The 19,227-nt window shown below is 41.4% G+C and overlaps 2 protein-coding genes across 2 annotated transcripts in view; one reads left to right on the top strand and one right to left on the bottom strand.

Annotated features, from left to right (window-relative positions):
- Nucleotides 1-19,227, bottom strand: part of RNF150 (ring finger protein 150) — a 265,783-nt gene that overhangs the window by 233,924 nt on the left and 12,632 nt on the right. The window lies entirely within an intron of this gene.
- On the top strand, nt 17,783-18,917 carry LOC110132275 (high mobility group protein B2). Its single transcript, XM_020885500.2, has one exon. It carries the CDS (start codon nt 17,879-17,881, stop codon nt 18,506-18,508), a length of 630 nt encoding a protein of 209 aa, XP_020741159.1. The 5' UTR covers nt 17,783-17,878; the 3' UTR covers nt 18,509-18,917.

The raw sequence follows: 19,227 nt of genomic DNA, 5'->3' as shown, positions 1-19,227 counted from the left end.
AGACCACAGTCTGCAGAACTGTGTTGTTTGGGAATATTACTTCTCCCCAAATAGAGCATGAATCTCATAGAACAAGGGACCTTGTGTTGTCATCTTAGCATTGCTGGAGTCTAGTTCAGTGTCAGGAATGCCCAGCATACTGATAAACTGTTTGCTGAGTGCATCTGTTTGCTTAGCAGTTCAGAAAACTAACTTCTTTTAGACAGCCATCCATATATGTCATCACAAAACTTTATTTAGCACCAACTCTGAGACAATTACAATAGCAGATCCTGAGACCACAAACATGATTAATACACTTTTCTGCCATTAGAAGGTTAGATCTACACCAAAGTATAGTCTGGAATTATATCTGTCACTAACTACATGGATAAACCTCACATGCTGAGTGAAAGATGCTAGACACAAGAGTACATTCTATATGATTCCGTTTATATCAAGCCAAAACAGGCAAAACTAAGCTATGTAATTTGAGGCTGAGAAAGTGGTTCCCAGAAGGAGATTAGTGACTAGAACAGGACCTGAGGGGGGCCAATGAGATCAGTTTTTCCTTAATCTTCACATGATCAATTTTTTAAATACACCAAGCAGTAAAATTCATGATTTGGGCACTTATATATATATATATATATATATATATATATATGTTATATTTTTTAAAGGATTTATTTATTATTTGTTTGACTGCACCAGATCTTGGCTGTGGCATGCAGTATTGATCTTTCAGTGTCAGCATGTGGAATCTAGTTTCCTGACTAGGAATCGAACTCAGAACCCCTGCATTGGGAGCGCAGAGTCTTAGTCACTGGACCACCAGGAAAGTCCCTATGCAAGTTATAAGTTCATTTTCAAAAGAATAACACTTAAAAAAAAACTGTATGGCTTGTCTCAGGGCATTTCTCCACTGTTCATACAGTTCAATATTCTCCACACTTTGCCACTCTTGTTCTAACTCAAATGCCACCTCCTGCAGGAAGTCCTCATGGAACCCCAAAATTGAATGAATTTTTCCTTCCTCTGAAATGCCACAGCATCTTACTAATGCAGCTTCCTTACTTTCCTTTAGCTCTGAGCAGTGTGTCAAAATATGAAACAATCCTCAACTCACATACCTATCACGGTGCTTTGGACATATTAGGTTCTAGAAAATTCTTTAGCACATATAAACACATAACACTTTATTCCCTGAAGTCCTTCATGTGACTTCTTCCTGTGCTTCAGGGTGATATTTAATCTGTCTTTAATTCAGTACAACATATACCTATGGGAACCACTCAAATGTGATGTTCATAAGCCTGAAACCCTTTCTACCAATGGCTCGGACACGCTAAAAGGAAAATAGCACTCTCTTTCCATTCTCATAATAAATATAATAAAAAAAATTCAAAACAAAAATGCTACTGGTAATTTACTATATGCATCATCTTACAACTTGTGCACACATCTTCTCGTGTCTGCACACACCATTCTCACTGAGGTTCACTGCATTTGGAACAATACTTTAGCAGAATGGCCACAGGCAGAGAGAATGGACCCGACCTGATTAACCAACTCCCCATCTATGGACATCTGGGCCATTTCAAAATGTTTACTTTTAAGATGATGAATATCTTTATTTAAAATTGTCTATTCATGCTAACTATGTAAGGGTAAATGCCTAAGAGGTTTCCTTTCTGGGTTAAAATTATATGGTGCTTCCTTAGTGGCTCAGATGGTAAAGAATCTGCCTGCAATTCAGGAGACATGGGTTCAATCCCTGGGTCAGGAAGATCCCCTGGAGAAGGGAATGGTTACCCACTACAGTATTCAAAAGTACGTTGCAAAGGGTTTTCTAGAGTACACATTGTTAGATATGAAGACCGCAGGGATGTCTGTTTCTACTGCAGCAAATCCTACATTTCACTGATGCACTGTTTTCACTTTTCAACATCTCTGAAATCACCTCTCTTAAGATCAATGGCATCTTCCAGTCACAGTCAGGCAGCTGGCTGTTGGGACTGGGTTAACTGCCTGCACCAGGATGTAACACCTCAGCCAGAAAAGGACCTGGAGACCATTCCAGGAATGGATGTAAGCGCTGACTATTGTCTGAAATCATTGTGATACTTTCTTTATGCTTCAGAAAGTGCCAGAATTGAATCTTGCAGAAATTCAGCAGCTTAGAAAAAAATTCCAGAGGAATAAGCATAAATAATTCTTTCATGAAATGCTTCATTCTTAGGGCTCTCAAAGGCACAAATGATAACAGTGTGAAAAACATAGGTGTGGATGTCCTAAATTGAAAAGAGATTCAGGAGCGCTGAACATTTATATGAATGGAGGGCAGTTTGATATGTGTTTTCCTCCTTCCCATTTCACAAGGACTGGGTTTGACTTGAAAGTCAAGGTTAGAAACCTCAAAAAGCTTTACTGAACTTCTGACCCACTCGCCTCAGCCAACAGAGACTGGCCCTGGAAGCACATCAAATTATTTTTCCAGTTGTTTCCTTTTAACAATTCAAGGACAGAGTTCTTTTAGCATTACCTTAAAAACATCTATTCTGTGATGGCCTAACAGAAGTTTAATAGAAGTTTCTTTTCCTGAAATGAATCCTTTCGGGGATTCCTCTGCTTCCTCATGTCTGCATCCCTGTGGGTTTGCCCCTCTTTACACAGCTATACTGAAAATTAATCCTAAGATTTACTATTTATAGTTTTAATACAATTTTGCAGTTTTTTTTTTAAAGCTCCAGGTAAGAGGCAAAACCATGCTGCAACAAGCTAGGAGAGAAATGCACTGTTCTGGAGGAGCAGCTGTAGAAGAGAGGAGGGCAGTGGAGAGGAGCCAGGAGAAAAGTGAAGACAGACAAACTCCCAGTGAGTGATGGTCAAATTTGTACCCAGTCACCATGGGAACCATGCAATCGTGTCTTACACCAAAAATAAGGGAGTGGGGCTCCTGAGATGTTTGCTGTGAAAGCAGATGAGAAAGTGGGGGGCTAGTATGGATTATTCTGACTTCGGAGGCAGTATCTATTTCAGGGAAGCAGGTGGAAAAATCAGGGACCAAAGATGCAGGTGTGAACACTAGGTGATCCCTGAGAGTGACTGACATGATGGCAAAGAGAAAGGCATGTCACTCACCCACACTGCCAAAGTTAAAAAAAAAAAAGAAAGAAAACCTTTCAAGAAGGAAAAGATCTAATTAAAATGCAAGGCTGAATCATACAGTATGTGATGTGAGCCCACAGATTTTCAGAAAAGTCCTGTACACTAAGAGTATGATTGTGTGCATGTGAGTGTGTGTGGTGAAGGGGAGGTGAGGGATATGTTTTGGTAGGGTCTTCATCTCGGGGAGAAGGTAGGAGGAGAGAGGAGAAGGAAGAGAGAGACGCAGAAGCCTGTTTAGGTTTGGAGCACCCTGGTGTATGACAGTGACATCATCAAAGGTCTTATGACAACCATGAAAATATAAGTTCCCTGGAAAGTTCAAAAAATTCCAGAGAAGGATTGAATGGTTTATAGGATGAGAATGATGATTCAAATCTTCACCATGTAGACTTCAAGGGACTGGGAGCCCCCAACTGCTATCTCAATTTTGCTTCTCTATGAAACTACCATTTACATTACTCCATAGTGTGTTAATTATGTTCTAGTCTGTATTTACCAACACTTGCTTTTCTTTCAGAAGAAAAAGGTGAGGGATTTTCATCTCAAACTGGAGATGAAGTTGTGGAATGGATTCCAGAATCTTTTCACTGATGGAAAGGAGTAATATTTTTTTCTTCTACAATGTCCAAAGTGACAATCACCAATACTGTGTATCTACTATCAAATAATAGCATCATATTAGACATATTAGACAGCATACTAAAAAGCAGAGACATTACTTTGTCAACAAAGGTCCATCTAGTCAAGGCTATAGTTTTTCCAGTAGTCATGTATGGATGTGAGAGTTGGACTATAAAGAAAGTTGAGCACCGAAGAATTGATGCTTTTGAACTGTGGTGTTGGCGAAGACTCTTGAGAGTCCCTTGGACTGCAAGGAGATCCAACCAGTCCATCCTAAAAGAGATGAGTCCTGGGTGTTCACTGGAAGGACTGATGTTGAAGCTGAAACTGGCCACCTGATGCGAAGAGCTGACTCATTTGAAAAGACCCTGATGCTAGGAAAGATTGAGGGCAGGAGGAGAAGGGGGATGACAGAGGATGAGATGGTTGGATGGCATCACCGACTCAATGGACATGGGTTTGGGTAGACTCTGGCAGTTGGTGATGGACAGGGAGGCCTGGCGTGCTGTGGTTCATGGGGTCACAAAGAGTTGGACATGACTGAGCAACTGAACTGAACTAATGGCATTAGGGGGCTTGGATCTTCCTGTTGCAAAAGGATCCAATATATCACACAGTCAACACCATATTACTGGACCTGGTCCACTGATGACATTGTCCGGTCTCAGCAGATAAGCTGGGAGTCATCAGGATGCAAGCTAGCAACATTGATTTATTTATGATAAGCTTTCAGGAATATCCATTGAAGGTGGATAAACCACATTTATTCTTCAAGTCATTTCTCTACCCATACTGTTAACTGTAAGAATACTGTCAATAAGAAGAAAAAATATTGGTTAGAATTTCACTGCATAGTTGACCCACCTCAAAAAACCTAGAATGGCCAAAAGACACAGAATGTCTCAGAACCAGAAGGAAAAGAAGTAACTTGTACATCAGATACCTGCTCCCTGATCCTTTCTTTTCCTAAAGGCCATAAACATGTGGTGCTGGAGAAGACTCAAGAGATTAAACCAGTCAATCCTAAAGGAAATCAACCCTGAATATTCATTGGAAGGACTGATGCTGAAGCTGAAGCTCCAATACTTTGGCCACCTGATGCAAAGAGCTGACTCACTGGAAAAGACCCTGATGCTGGGAAAGACTGAGGGCAAGAGAAGGGGATGACAGAGGATGAGATGGTTGGACGGCATCACCGACTCAATGGACATGAGTTTGAACAAACTCCAGGAGCATCATTAAGTCAATGGACATCAGTTTGAGCAAACTCCAGGAGATGGCGAAGGACAGAGAAGCCTGGTGTGCTGCAAGTCTGCGGGGTCACAAAGAGTTGGACACAACTGAGCAACTGAACAACAATGACAATAAAAATTTCAGCTTTCAGCACAGATACTCAGCCATATAGCCACCCCTACCTTCCCCAACAACACCAGGGAGCACTTGGAGGGTTGCCATCTTCCTAGTCAGGGTGAAATGGATGATTGACCCTGGCACTGGGAAATTCCTACCTAAGTAACAGTATTTACAGACATGATCCAGAAACCTCTCTGCAGTGGGCCAGCTTCTTCGGCTCAGCTGGACATCAACCCAGGGAGGCAACACAGGTAAACCTGCCGATAATCCATGAGGAAGGCCCTTTCAACTTTTGCATTTACAAAGCCATGGTGGAGAAACTGATCGCAGACCATGCAGTGAACTGTAGACTGTTTACTAAGCAGTGATCTTCAGCAAACAGAAAAACAAAGGTAGAAATAAAAACTGTGGATAATTAAGAGTGTGGTTCTAGTGTTACAACAGTACTTCTTTACAGGGTATTACTAAAAACACAGCCTGGAGAGACCAGAGGGGTCTGGATTCCAGTCAACAAGCTCTTCCTTCTTGTCCCCTGGTTCTCTATCATAGGCTCATTCATTTCCATTTTCCCAGATGCTTTCAGGATGAAGACACCAATGACATAACCTTCATCTCACTGTTCCTCTGGTTTGGAGATGAAAGCACAGAGCCTTTCTCCTGGACTCCAGGTTCCACCAAAGGTACTCACAAGGCTCCAGAGCTTCTGGATTCCATTTCCTTTAATATACATTTATTTTTATTTATTTGGCTGCACTAGGTCTTAGTTATGGCATGTGACATCTTTTTTCACTTGTGGCACATGGGATCTAGCTCCTGACCAGGGATGGAACCCGGGCCCCTTGCACTGGGAGCTCAGAGTCTTAGCCACTGGACCACCAGGGGAGTCCCCCACCACCATTGGCTCCTTCATAGGAGATAAAATTGCTGGAGATGCTTCTCCAGCATGAACACACTGCCTTCTGCTGCTGATGAAAACCACACACCTTTGCTCAGTAGAGGAGAGTGTTAGAGAGCTTCCTGGCTTCTGTTCAGGAAAGACTAGCCTCTGAGTTGGGAAAACTTTCCTTTACCTAGAAGCCTTTCTGTGCGAGATTTTATTACCAAACCTCTTGGCAGCAGCAGGCATCAGCTTGCTCTGTGGACATTACACAGGGTCATAAGGTTGGACGTGGCAGGCATTTTTATAGAGGAAAACCATGATGAGTCACTGGGGTATTATCTAAGACCTTGGCTTTTAAATTCACTGTGACCTTTCATACACACAGGTGGATTTGTAATAAAACACAAGTTTTGCAAAATAATGGCTATCCATATTATGTGCAGTGAATTTTAATAGTTTCTCCTTCTGTTTCACTTTTAGAAGGGCTATGTAACCTCCTAAATTTATTTTTTAAGTGCAATTAGAAAAACAATATAAAAGGTTAATGAGACAGGTGAAAATATAACTAAATTGATCTATTTATAGGAAATCTTAGAAACACAAGTGTGAAAGTTTTAGATATGAGGTTCTTTTATTTCAGGCAGTAGAATGATTCCCTTTCTCTAAAATTCCAAACACAAAGGTCTAATTAATTTTTATGAAAGGATAAGGCAGGGGCTTCCCAGGTGGCTCAGTGGTAAAGAACCTGCCTGCCAATGAAGCAGATGTGACTTCGATCCCCAGGTCAGTAAGATCCCCTAGAGGAGGAAATGGCAACCCACGCTAGTATTTTTGCCTGGAGAATCAAATGGACAGAGGAACCTGGTGGGCTACAGTCCATGGGGTTGCAAACAGTCAGACACGACTTCGCAGCTGAGCACACACACGTGCAAAGGATAAGGCAGTAAGATTGCAGGTGGAAAACATTCTGAACAAACCTGTAATAAATTAACAAGGTTACACCACAACAGAGAAATGCTTGATGGGGATGGGGTGTTTGTTCTGATCAGGGATTATAGAGGGAAACAAGAGGTGATGAGGTTAGGGGGCATCAGAGGAAAGCAGTGAAGGTCAAGTTTTCTTGGCTTGTATACATCACCTAATTGGCTCACTTCTGAATCCAGTGGAGAATGTTGGCAGCTGCTACTTAAAGCACAGAAGGAACAGAGATGGGGCGATTCAGGTCAGAGGTCACCAGTAAAGATACAAAAAAAAAAAAAGAGCAGCTCATCCTTATTACACGATGTGCAAGCATAACCCAAAGAGCATTTTCCCACCTATTAACACCAACATCATCCACCCTGCAAAATTCTGAGTGCAGAAACCTCTGTCTTCTGTTTTGAATCATCTCCAACCAAGCTAATGACAATCAAAACCTAGTGGCAACTGGGCAGCAGAAGAGCTAGGAAATGTTTCTCTTCTTTAAGGAGAGGGGTTGTTATTGAGCCGCTTAGTCATGTCCGACTCTTTTGGGACCCCATGGACCGCAGGCCACCAGGCTTCTGTGTCCATGGGATTTTCCAGGCAAGAATACTGGAGTGGGTTGCCATTTCCTTCTCCGAAAGGAGAGGGGAGAGTTAATTAAAAGCCTGCAAAGTTGCAATGACTAGATTTTTGCCTCTACATCTCTTTATCCATTAAGAATGGTGTGTTCCAGCCTGAGCAAAGCATGGCTTCCCCCTCTCTGAAGCTGTGAACAAATGATATTCTGCACAGTGACAGTAATGTGAAGGCTACTCAACGTCCCAAAGGCAGACTGGCTGCAGGCGCAAGAGGACCCCAAATTGTGAACCTCTTTTTGCAAAGAAAAAAAGGAACGGTTGCTGAAATTCCAGGACTTGTGACAGCCTTAACAATGATCATTCAAATGATGAAGATTCTACAGCATGAGCTTATATCTTTGTGAGTTTGGAAAGGATGTCTAAGTTGAAATCATTCTAGTAAGACCCAAATAGAAACCTAGGCACTGCCAGCACAATCATAGTGATCTATTTTCTCTCTCTCCCTCTCCTTCCCTCCTCTCTCTCTCTCTCTCTCACACACACACACACACAGACACACACACATTCTTATACCTCTCCAGACTTATTTATCCCCATCATGATTTGGCATCCAAATACTAATATGATGACTGTGCACTGCCTTCATTTTAATAATCCCAACCCTGTATGTCTACTGTTTAGAAGGTAAATTTAGAGTCTTCTGAATTCCACATATTCTATATAATCAACCATTAACACCTTTCTTTCTGGAGATTTAAATGCCAGGATTAGAAATGGTAGTACCAAATTCATACCCACATATGGGGAAATGCTTCTAGTAATGGTTTTGCAAGTTAAAGGGTTTCTCTAGATTGGCCAATTTACCTAAATTTATACTTTGCCCTTGGGAGAATCTAGGGAAAACTCCCAATTTTAGGTTCAGAACGTTAAATGGATGGAACTTTGACATCTTCTGGTCAAAGTGCATCATCACACATCAAAGACAACAGTCTCAGCCTCTTGACAACATCTGGTACAATGTATCTCTTTACTGAAATTCTCTCATTTGTAGGTCTCCATAATTTTAGCTAATTTGGCTTTATTCTAATCAGGAAGTTCCTTTCCACGACCAACCCCCCCAAATGCTGCCCCACCTGTCCCCTGGTCTGTCCTCCCCTAACACCTCCTCCAGTGCTAGTCCCATCCAAAATTCAACCCTCAGGGCTACATTAGCGGCAACATCCATGTGCCCAGCCTCCAGGATCTCAAATACAACATTCAGTTCAGTTCAGTCACTCAGTCATGTCTGACTCTTTGCGACCCCATGAACCGCAGCACGCCAGGCCGCCCTGTCCATCACCAACTCCTGGAGTCCACCCAAACCCATGTCCATTGAGTCGGTGATGCCATCCAACTATCTCATCCTCTGTGGTCCCCTACTCCTCCTGCCCTCAATGTTTCCCAGCATCAGGGCTCAACACTAAATTCACTTTTAAACTTCTTTTTCTTGTTTTCCTTTTTATAATATCATTCACCAATCACCCATCCAAAACTGTCCTTTTTTAAGTCCATCCTCATTCAGACATCAGTTTCTCAAAATTATTTCTGAAATTTCTGGACTATTGTGATCAGCTTCATAGCTAACACTCTCTAAAACCAGTGGCTCCTACATACACTCCTCATAGCAGGTAGAAGGAAGATTTTCTCAAACAGAGCTCTGAAAATGTTTGCTTAAAACCTTTCACGACTTCCTATCACCAAGAGAAGAATGTCCAACTTCCTAGTGTCCTTCCCTGAGCCTCAACCTATTTTTTGATCTCATCTCACCAAACAAGCCACCTGCTTGTCACTCAGGCCCACTCACCTTCTTTCAACAATTAAATAAATGGCTTCCTCTGCTTAAAGTGCTCACATCTGCTCCTTTCCTCACAACTTTGATTACTTTAAAATGTCACCTCCTCTAACAAGCCTTCTTCAAATCTCCAGGCCCACTTTAACCATTCCTGGGTGTTCCTACAGCACTCTGTTCATTCTAATAATATCATGCATAGATGATGCCTTCTGGTTTGCCAGATGGTAACCTGCTTTAGGGAAAAAAAGGTAGTATCTTGCTCTCTGTCTTTAATGCATCTGCACAGAAGTAAAGTGGACTTCCTGGTGGCTCAGATGGTACCTCTGCACATAGTAGGTGCTTAATCTTAACAACTGCTAAGTAAATATATAAACACAGGAAAAACACTCTTGAATTAAGAGATGTGATTTTCAGTCCTGCCTTGGGTAGGACTCAAATTTCGAGCTCTATCTACATACTGATAAATAGTATCTTTTCTGTCTATGCAGTACAATTACAAGAATAAATGAAATCAAGCAAAGTACTACATCAAATACAGACAAATGTATTAAGTATAATCCAAGAATATAATCTTTTAATGTTTATTATTTCACCTAGATATATCAAAGATTAAGAGGGTCTATAGCCAATGTCTAAATTGTGGGTGAATGTAAGTATAATGAAAAATAGGTATTTTACATATCTTAGCACTTCTTGTTCTAGAAATTAAGGGTGACCTCAATTTAATATCATTATGCTGTACAGATCACACTAAGTATTAGTTAGCATCAGAAGAACTATGTTATAGAGATAGAAAGCATAGACTTTTGATTAAAACAGGTATGAATTCTAGCACCACATTATTACTTTGCTTTCCTATCAGCATTATCAAATTATAAAATGCTCATTATAAAATGCCTTTATAGCATTTACCATATGTATAAATACTTTACATATATTATCCCATTATTCTCACAAGAGTCTCATGAAATAGGTCCCATTATTCCCATTTTACATCAGAGGAAACTGAAGCAGGACGCTTGGTTAACTTGTCCCGGATGGCAAAGCTATTATGAGACAGAGCAGAAATCTGAGTTGGCCGGTCTGGTTCCAATCTGGTTCTAGTCACTAAACCCAGTGCAGCCAATCTATAAATGACATGACAGATGAGTACAGTGCACGGCCCACAGGAAATTCTTGACCTACGTTATACTCCTTTTGTACTAAAGCTACTCAGGTGATGATAATATATGCAAGTGGTCCTGAAGTCTGCTCCACCATCGCCTGACCACGCCCCCAAGCCATATGGACTCGGTGAAATGGAGATCTTATCTGTATGGCGTACTACCCTTCTGCCCATATCAGCAGAGTTTCCAAGAAAACTAGAAAAAAAAAATCAAACCATTTTAGGAAGCTATTAATTCATCCATTCAAATGGGAGCTAGATAGATCTATTTTTTCTTTTGTTGAATCATTAAAATGTCATTATTCCAGGCTGAGGCAAAGGTAGAGAGTTTGCCAGTTCTTTCAGACCCCCTGGTTGTCTTTCAACAAATCCCAGCATGTCAATGTCACTGTCTATTACAATCAGCGTGGTTCACACTGTGTTCACTTGCTCCAGCTCTCCCTCCCCTTCTGAGACTCTCAGAAGCTCCCCTCTCACAGGGATGTTGCTGCAGTTCTTCCTTTAGCCTATCATTCAGGGAAGAATGGTGTGAAACACTCTCTCCAAATATAGCTCCCATTTCTGCAATGCTTCTGGCTGGCGCCTGCTTTGGATGTGAGAAATACATTTGCTTACAACTATTGGGGTAGACAGACTTCATGATTCCTTCAGCTGGGCTAATTCTTATATACAGACTTTTGTGGGTACCGACATGTTTTTTCATTGTTTTCTTACAAAATCTTTTTCTAGTTTAATGCTTTTCCTATTTCAATAAACACCATGTGTCTCCACTGTCAGATACACAGGGAGTACATAATCTTGAATTATGTACTGCGCAATGTCAATACCTAAGAGTCATATTTTTTTTTTAATATTGCTTACTTTTTATTTCTTTATTTGTGTGTGTTTTTCTAATTAATTATCTGGCCACTTGCATGTGGGGTCTTAGTTCCCAGCCAGGGATCGAACCCTTGACTTCTACATCCCTGCACTGGAAGCACAAGAGTCTTAACCAGTGGACCAGCAGGGAAGTTCCAACATTTTCATAATGATTCTTTTAGCACTTACCATGTGCCAGGTTCTACACTAAATGCTTCACATGCATTCTCAACAAACTTACAGCCATAGGACAACAAAGAATTATTGGGCCGAAAACACCAAGAGTGCCATGATTGAGAATTCTGATCCTGAGGAAGTGATCCTGCTGTCTTTCAGAGGTAACATCCCAACTATACTTACTACCTGCTGTGTGGTTTCTATAAGGCCATGAACTCTTGGGGCTTTGTGTTTTTCACTGATAAAGTAATTAACTTATACTTTTCAATTAATAAAGTAAAATAATTAAACTTGATGATCTCTACAATCTTTCAGAAAATGTGTGTTTTCATTTTATGGCTAATTAAAACAATAATATCAAGGTAATTCTGGTCATCCAGAGAGGAAAAAAATTAAAAATTCATTGGCCTATAGGCAGACATAAGCTCACATCGCAAGGGCCTTTTTGGTCAGCTTGCCTGGGGAGATTTGGGTAAAACAGTTACTGTTTTGTTATTGTTTAACAACAACAACAGTATGTTGTTAAGAAAAAAAATTTAAGGAATATTTACTTATAAGAATCATACAAGTGAAAATACTAGGACTTAATGTTAAAATAAGCAACCAAAGGAAACACTAAAAATAGATGAATGAAATACTGAGCATGAGAAATCACGAACACAATTAAAGAAAATCTTATTTAAGATCAAGGGAGTAGCAATTTAATGAACAAGCAAAACTGCTCTGGGACTATGAGAATCAGGCATCTTCGAAGACCAATTAAAATCCTCAACTATGTATTATATGTGCATGTACACACATACAATTTTAAAATTCCCTCAGTGACAATAACAGGCTTATTCTTTTATTTTGATCTTAAAATATCTTTCAGGTAAATGGGATTTGTACTGCCTGGCAAATATTATAGTAATTACAAATTTAGGGAAATGACAGTAAGATAAATGTAAAGGAAATGATTTATTTATAAAACTCAAAGTAACATTTAGTGGTAGAAATCTGCATAGACCCTTTTACTTCAATAGCATTCGTAGACAGGAGCCTGGCTCAATTCTCTAAGAACAATCAGCATTTTAAACTAATGGGAGTAAGGCACTCTGAGAACTGAGACTATTCTTTAAGCCAAAATATTCAGACAATGACTAACCAAAGGCCTTACCATGTTCAGAGAGCTCAGGGTTTGGCTTATGGATTAAATCCACAGTAGTCAGTACTTTGCGAGTGTGTTTGCTTAGTCACTTCAGTCGAGTCCGACTCTGAGACACCATGGCCTGTAGCCCGCCAGGCTCCTCTGTCCATGGAATTCTCCAGGCAAGAACACCAGAGTGGGTTGCCAGGCTCTTCTCCAAGGGATCGTCCTGACCCAGGGATTGAACCCATGTCTCTTATGCCTCCTGCCTTGGCAGGTGGGTTCTTTACTGCTAACGCCACCTGGGAAGCCAGTTTGTAGCTTATATGTCTATAATAAATATTTCTTATATAATGGAAGAACTGCATTGCTGCAAGTATACAATTTAATACTAATGGCAAATTATTAAGTTATCTAATGTTTATGGGAAGCTGTTTTCAGACAGATTATCTTCAAGAAGTTTCTTTTCATTCCTCCCCCTTATAAAAGAAAAAGCACACAAATATAAAAATTAACGAAAAGTAAAAGAAATTCTACACATTTCCCAAGATAGTTGAAAGTGATATAGATCTGAATTAAAATATCAGCTTTGCTTCTGTCCATCTGTGACTCTGGGCAAGTTTCCAACTCACGGGGTTATGAAAGGAGTGAAGTATGAAAGACACCCAAATCAGTGCCTAGAGCCTTGTGTATTCAGAACTAGTGTTGATTCTCTTCTTTATAGTATTTATTCAATCCAGCAAAGATCTGCTGAGCTCCTCAAAAAGACCAAACATGGCTCAGAATGGAAAAGAACCTGCCAGCAATGCAGGAGAGCTGGGTTTGATCCCTGGGTTGAGAAGATCCCTGGAGAAGGAAATGGCAACCCACTCCAGTACTCTTGCCTGGAGAATTCCATGGACAAAGGAGCCTGGCGGGCTACAGTCCGTGGGGTCACAAAGAGTCAGACACAACTGTGCAGCCAACACTTTCCAATGAAGAAGGTGATGAATTTAACATATATGCCTGGAACCAGAAGAGGTGACTTGCAGAAAGGGTATCTTGGTTATTCAAAACGGGAGAGAATGCTCCTCAGCGGCCTCCCACAGGAGGAGAAGAGATGGCCTGGGGGAGACGGAGGTTAGTGGCTGCTTAGAACAGACACATGCCCCTCACACACAGGCTGCTACTAGCCAGTCATCTCTCAGGGCTTCTGTCAGAGCTCCACTGGCCTTGCTCCCCGAGAACTGATGTCAGGGCTTCTATCTGGCCCTAAGCTCATGAACCCCGAGGCCGGGTCTGACGTTGTCCAGAACTGGGTTGCTAGACTCCAACGCGCCAGCAGGTGCAGAGGGTCAGGTCATATTCACTTGCACTTGAACCCGGCTGCCCTGTGACCTTGGCAACTTAACAAGTTTTGGGTGATCTCGGGTTTTTCTTCTAAATCGAGCTCTTCTCAGCCTGTAGCATATTAAAAAAATGGCCAGCAATGGACACTGATGGATGGCTTGCTGTTGCCAAAATATTGGCTCTCTGCACACAGGTGCCAAATAGAAATACAGAGACAGAGTTTTGGAGGAAAGAGAAACTTTATCTCTTTGCCAGGCAAAGCAGGACAGAACAGGCTTATGCCTTGAAAAATTGTATCCCCACTTGGAGAAGACAGTGAGAAGTTTTATAGCAATGGTTCAAAGAGGGTGTGATCAGCTGCTGGACATTCTTCTGATGGGTTGGTGGTGAGGTAAGCAGGAGTCAGCATCATCAACCTTCAGGTCCAACTGATCTGGGGTCTACAAGCTTGTGGGCAGCACACCATTGTTAATCCTGAATTTCTCCCTCCTGGAGGGGGTTTCAGTATCTACAACATCTCAAAGATGTTGCATGCATCCTTTTCTGGGGAACCAGGACCTTGCCTCAAGGCTGTACAATTGTTCCTCTTGAGTATTTGTTTCTCTCTTGTCTTGCATCCTTTCCCTTCCCTAATTAGCAACAGCTTGAATCTGCACATTGGAACTCAGAGAAGGTCATGGAGGATAAATGAAGGCTATTTCCTATAATTAAAGAAATGGGGAACACAGAAAGGCTTCGGTGCCCAGGAGCCCCCGAGGGCCCTGTTTGGTGTCATTACTACTTGGTGTTGAGATAATCTCATTCAAACTGCCTGCTAGCTCCAGAAGGGCAGTGCCTGCTTCACCAGAAATGCCCATTCCTCTGAAAAAAGAAATGGAATCTGGGCTGAGACTCATCCAGAAGCCCAGGACAGTGGGATGAATGCTCTATGACAGTGGACCCCTGCCACTCACCCCAGTCAACCTGGGTGACAACACATCTTTTTTAGCAACACTGTGCTCACCAAAAAGGTAGTGGCCTATTTGGGGGCTATTATTCCTTTTAAAAAATATGCCCTATCCCAGTTACCAAAAATCAGTTAAGGGCCAAAGTTTGAGCTGTTTTTCTGTTTTCTTATTTAAATTGCTCTCATGGTAAACATGAGAAACTGCAAGCAGGAAACAAAGCAGAATAATATTTGCATGAGTCAATGAACCACAATTATTTTAACGCATTGGTGACAGCCTGTGCTCTTCCAATATCTTAACCTCCTCAGAAATTTCACTTTAATGCCAAAATATCACTTATTCTGGAATGCACAAACTGTACTGTAGTAATTAGGTGCCACCTTTTCAAAGGCTAAATATAAAAATAGTGAGCAGGCTCATGGTTATGCTCTGGTTCAAAATGAATTCTAATTAGCTTCACTAAAGAAAATGGCTTGTTCTCGTCTTCCCTACAATGTTATGCATTTTTCACACTCTGACTAAGTTAATGAAACACAAAAGCCTTTTTATGAGTAAGACGCTCAGATATACTTAATATAGTACCTCAATAGAAAAGAACGCTGATGCGTTTCAGACAGCAGTAAGCCAAATTACGAGTCATTTAGGCTTACCAAAGAGAGTAGGACTTTCTAATTTGAAAGGATCAAGTTTTAATTAGGTGAATGGTTTTTCAAGACAGTCAGAGAGGTCAAGAACATAGAAGAGACTAATGAGTTTTTCACCTGCAAGACTTTGGACTGTAATAAAGCATCACTTCATGTCTTTACTGAGCATGGCCCTGTGAGAAGGAAATTGACTTCTCCCTCACAGGTCTAGAGTTTGCTGCAAGGTGAGCCTGAGAGATGTTGATTATTTCCTTTAAACATTTGGTCGAAACTCCAGGTACCTCCCACCAAGTGGCATCCATGATTAAGCAGAACAATTAGCTAATATTACTGCAGACAGGAATCATTCAAGACACTGGAGCTAGTTCCCAGAGGAAAGGGCTGGGTGCACACAGCACCTTCCCCCAGGAAGCTCAGTCTAACAGGAGAGACAGCAGGGAACAGAATTAATTTCAGTGAGGTGGACACAATCACTGCATTTAGGAAAGGAAGAAAGAATAAAGTAAGGATATGTATTTTTTTTGTAGCAGTAAAGTCAAACTGATAAAGATAGTATTATTTCATTGTTTCAGAGCTAAAAAGTAAAGTATGCCAATATACAAGAGATTAAATTCATTCTACAGCAACTGTCAACTGCTTCAATAAACAATTGCTTTAACTGATGCTTGTTATCCTGATTTCAGAGAAAACTTGAACTTTCTCTCCTGGTTCTCTCATTGCCCAAAAGGCCACAACTTCTCATATCTCACTGGTTATTTCCTATTTATAGAGATAGATTCATCATAAACTATACAGGTAGGGTTTACAATCAACCTCTAAGATTCCCTTCCTACTAATACTCAGGTCCCCTGGAAGTATCAAGTCTACCAGATGTTCATCTTCCAGTAAAAACATCAGGTGGCACTGTCTCCAGGTATTCTCTCAGATTTCTGTGTTTGATAACAGCTGACTCTCAAGCTGACATTTCTAATCCACTATCTTTAAAAATCTCATCTTGCAGAACCTCCAAAGCAAAGTTCCTCAGAACAAAGATGTATTTGCTTACAGGAATGGGGGGAGAAGGCATCCAGGTCTTAGAAAAACTGGCAGGGTAACAGGAAGCGCTCTCAGGGCATAATGACTCTCAAGGATCAAGTTCAGGTTAGACAGCAGATGAATTCCTCAGCACAGGTCTGGCTAAGACAAGAATCACTCTGCTATGCACAAGAGAAGAAATGAAGTGTGCAATCCCTCAAATTAAATCTTGCCTTCAACATAAGACAAATAAAGAGTGTGGAACATAAAGTCATTACTTTGTCTCCTAAGTGAGCAATGCACCTGAGAACTGTGGACAGGTTCATATTTTACACTCACTTATCCATGCATACTTTCAATAGATATTTCCTAGATGCCTTTTATGTGCCAGGCTCTAGGAACACAGCTGTTGATAAGACAAGAACCTTGCCGCTGCGGAGCTTATATTTTCATAGGAGTGACAGTCATCAAGTAAATAATTGAAAGAAATAATACAACAATTTCAAGCAGTGATAGAGAGCTAGGAAGAAAAATAAGGGAAGATAAGGCAAGAGAGTGAGGAGCAGATTCAGTTTTTTTAATATGGCCAGGGAAAACTGATGAAAGGGCGACTGAGCAGTCAGGACTGCTATGGAGGGGTGAGTCGGGTACACATCTGGGAGAAAGATGCAAAAGTTGAGAGTGGTGACTAGCAACTCTCCCTGCCCATGTGAGTAATAAAACTCCATGATTTTATCATTGCACTCTGTAGGAAGCTGTTTTCCTCAGAGTACAGGTGACAAAAGAGCAAACTGAATTTTTCAAAAGGAGTTGATTAAATAAGGGGGAAATAGATAAATGTCCACCAGACATTCCTGTTTGGGAGTCATTCTCACACACTTCAAATGCATAAAGAGATGCCAGTTGTGTGAATAATAATTCTGTCCAAAAGTTGGTGGGGGAAAGAGGGTCCCAAAGGCCCTGAGGTTGGGGCAAGCTTGCCGGAGTGGGAATGGGAGCTAGACAGGGGCTGGAGGTGACACAGAAGTTCAAGCAGAGATGATGATGACCGGGACTCGGTGGGTGGTAATAAAGGTGGTAAGATGTAGTCTGGCTGCAAAACAAGAGGCGGAGGATTGCGTTAGCAAGGAACCAGTTCACGCCGGAGCAGCAGCGTCGCGGTGAAACGCGGCCGCTGCGCGGAACTCTTGAGGAAAATCTCTCGCCAGGTGGACACGCCGCCTCCGCCGCAGCAGCAGCATCATGGGGAAGGGCGACCCCAACAAGCCGCGGGGCAAGATGTCTTCGTACGCCTTCTTCGTGCAGACCTGCCGCGAGGAGCACAAGAAGAAGCATCCCGACTCCTCAGTCAATTTCGCAGAGTTTTCCAAGAAATGTTCCGAGAGATGGAAGACCATGTCGGCCAAGGAAAAGTCCAAGTTCGAAGACATGGCAAAAAGTGACAAAGCTCGCTACGACAGGGAGATGAAAAATTATGTCCCTCCTAAAGGTGACAAGAAGGGAAAGAAAAAAGATCCCAACGCTCCGAAAAGGCCTCCATCTGCCTTCTTCCTGTTTTGCTCCGAACATCGCCCAAAGATCAAAAGCGAACACCCTGGCTTATCCATTGGGGATACTGCAAAAAAATTGGGTGAAATGTGGTCTGAGCAGTCAGCCAAAGATAAACAGCCGTATGAACAGAAAGCAGCTAAGCTAAAGGAGAAATACGAAAAGGATATTGCTGCATACCGTGCCAAGGGCAAGAGTGAAGCGGGAAAAAAGGGCCCTGGCAGGCCGACAGGCTCCAAGAAGAAGAATGAACCAGAAGATGAGGAGGAAGAGGAGGAGGAAGAAGATGAAGATGAGGAAGAGGAAGAGGAAGATGAGGAATAAATGGCTATCTTGTAATGATGTGTGTGGAGTATGCGTGTGTGCTCAGGCAATTGTTTTGCTAAGAATGTGAATTCAAGTGCAGCTCAATATTAGCTTCAGTATAAAAATTGTACATATTTTTGTATAGCTGATAAGATTCTTTGTAGAGAAAATACTTTTTTAAAAATGCAAGTTGTGGCTTTTTGAGGGGCTACTACATACAGTTAGATTTTCAAGCTTCTGATGTTAAATGTTTCTAAATATTTAATGGTTTCTTTAATTTCTTGACTTGTGTATGGTAGCACAGCAAACTCATAGAAATTAGCATCAATAGCAAATTTTGGGTTTTCTAGAACGAGAATGTTGCATTTTCTTTTTTTAAAAAAAATTTTGTAATAAAATTATATATATTAAAAAATAAAAAAAAAAAGATGTAGTCTGATTCTGAATATGTTTCTTTTGACAGTAAATAGACTGAACACGTGTCCGATGCTCAGAGCTGCCCTTCTGCTGCATCATGCAGTGTAAGAGTTCACAGCAGCTCTGATGGGGACACGTGAGGCTCACTTCACAGGGTGAGGCTTAGGTTAAATCACGTGGCTCCTGTGTTTCTGGGCTCTCTCTGCCCAACAAGACCACAAAGTCTTGGCGCCTCCTCTACCACTGTGCTCGTTTTAGAATGATGCAGCCTCACTCTTACCAGCTCAGTGACATCAAACTTCTATCTTGAGCCATATGTT

Source organism: Odocoileus virginianus, chromosome 12 (assembly GCF_023699985.2).
Source record: "Odocoileus virginianus isolate 20LAN1187 ecotype Illinois chromosome 12, Ovbor_1.2, whole genome shotgun sequence".
NCBI lineage: Eukaryota > Metazoa > Chordata > Mammalia > Artiodactyla > Cervidae > Odocoileus > Odocoileus virginianus.
Note: the sequence above shows the minus strand (reverse complement) of the source record. Positions and strands in the feature narration are given on the sequence as shown.

What these genes read in the sequence shown, in the direction of transcription:
- LOC110132275 (XM_020885500.2), top strand. Translation starts at nt 17,879, where the DNA reads ATGGGGAAGGGCGACCCCAACAAGCCGCGGGGCAAGATGTCTTCGTAC.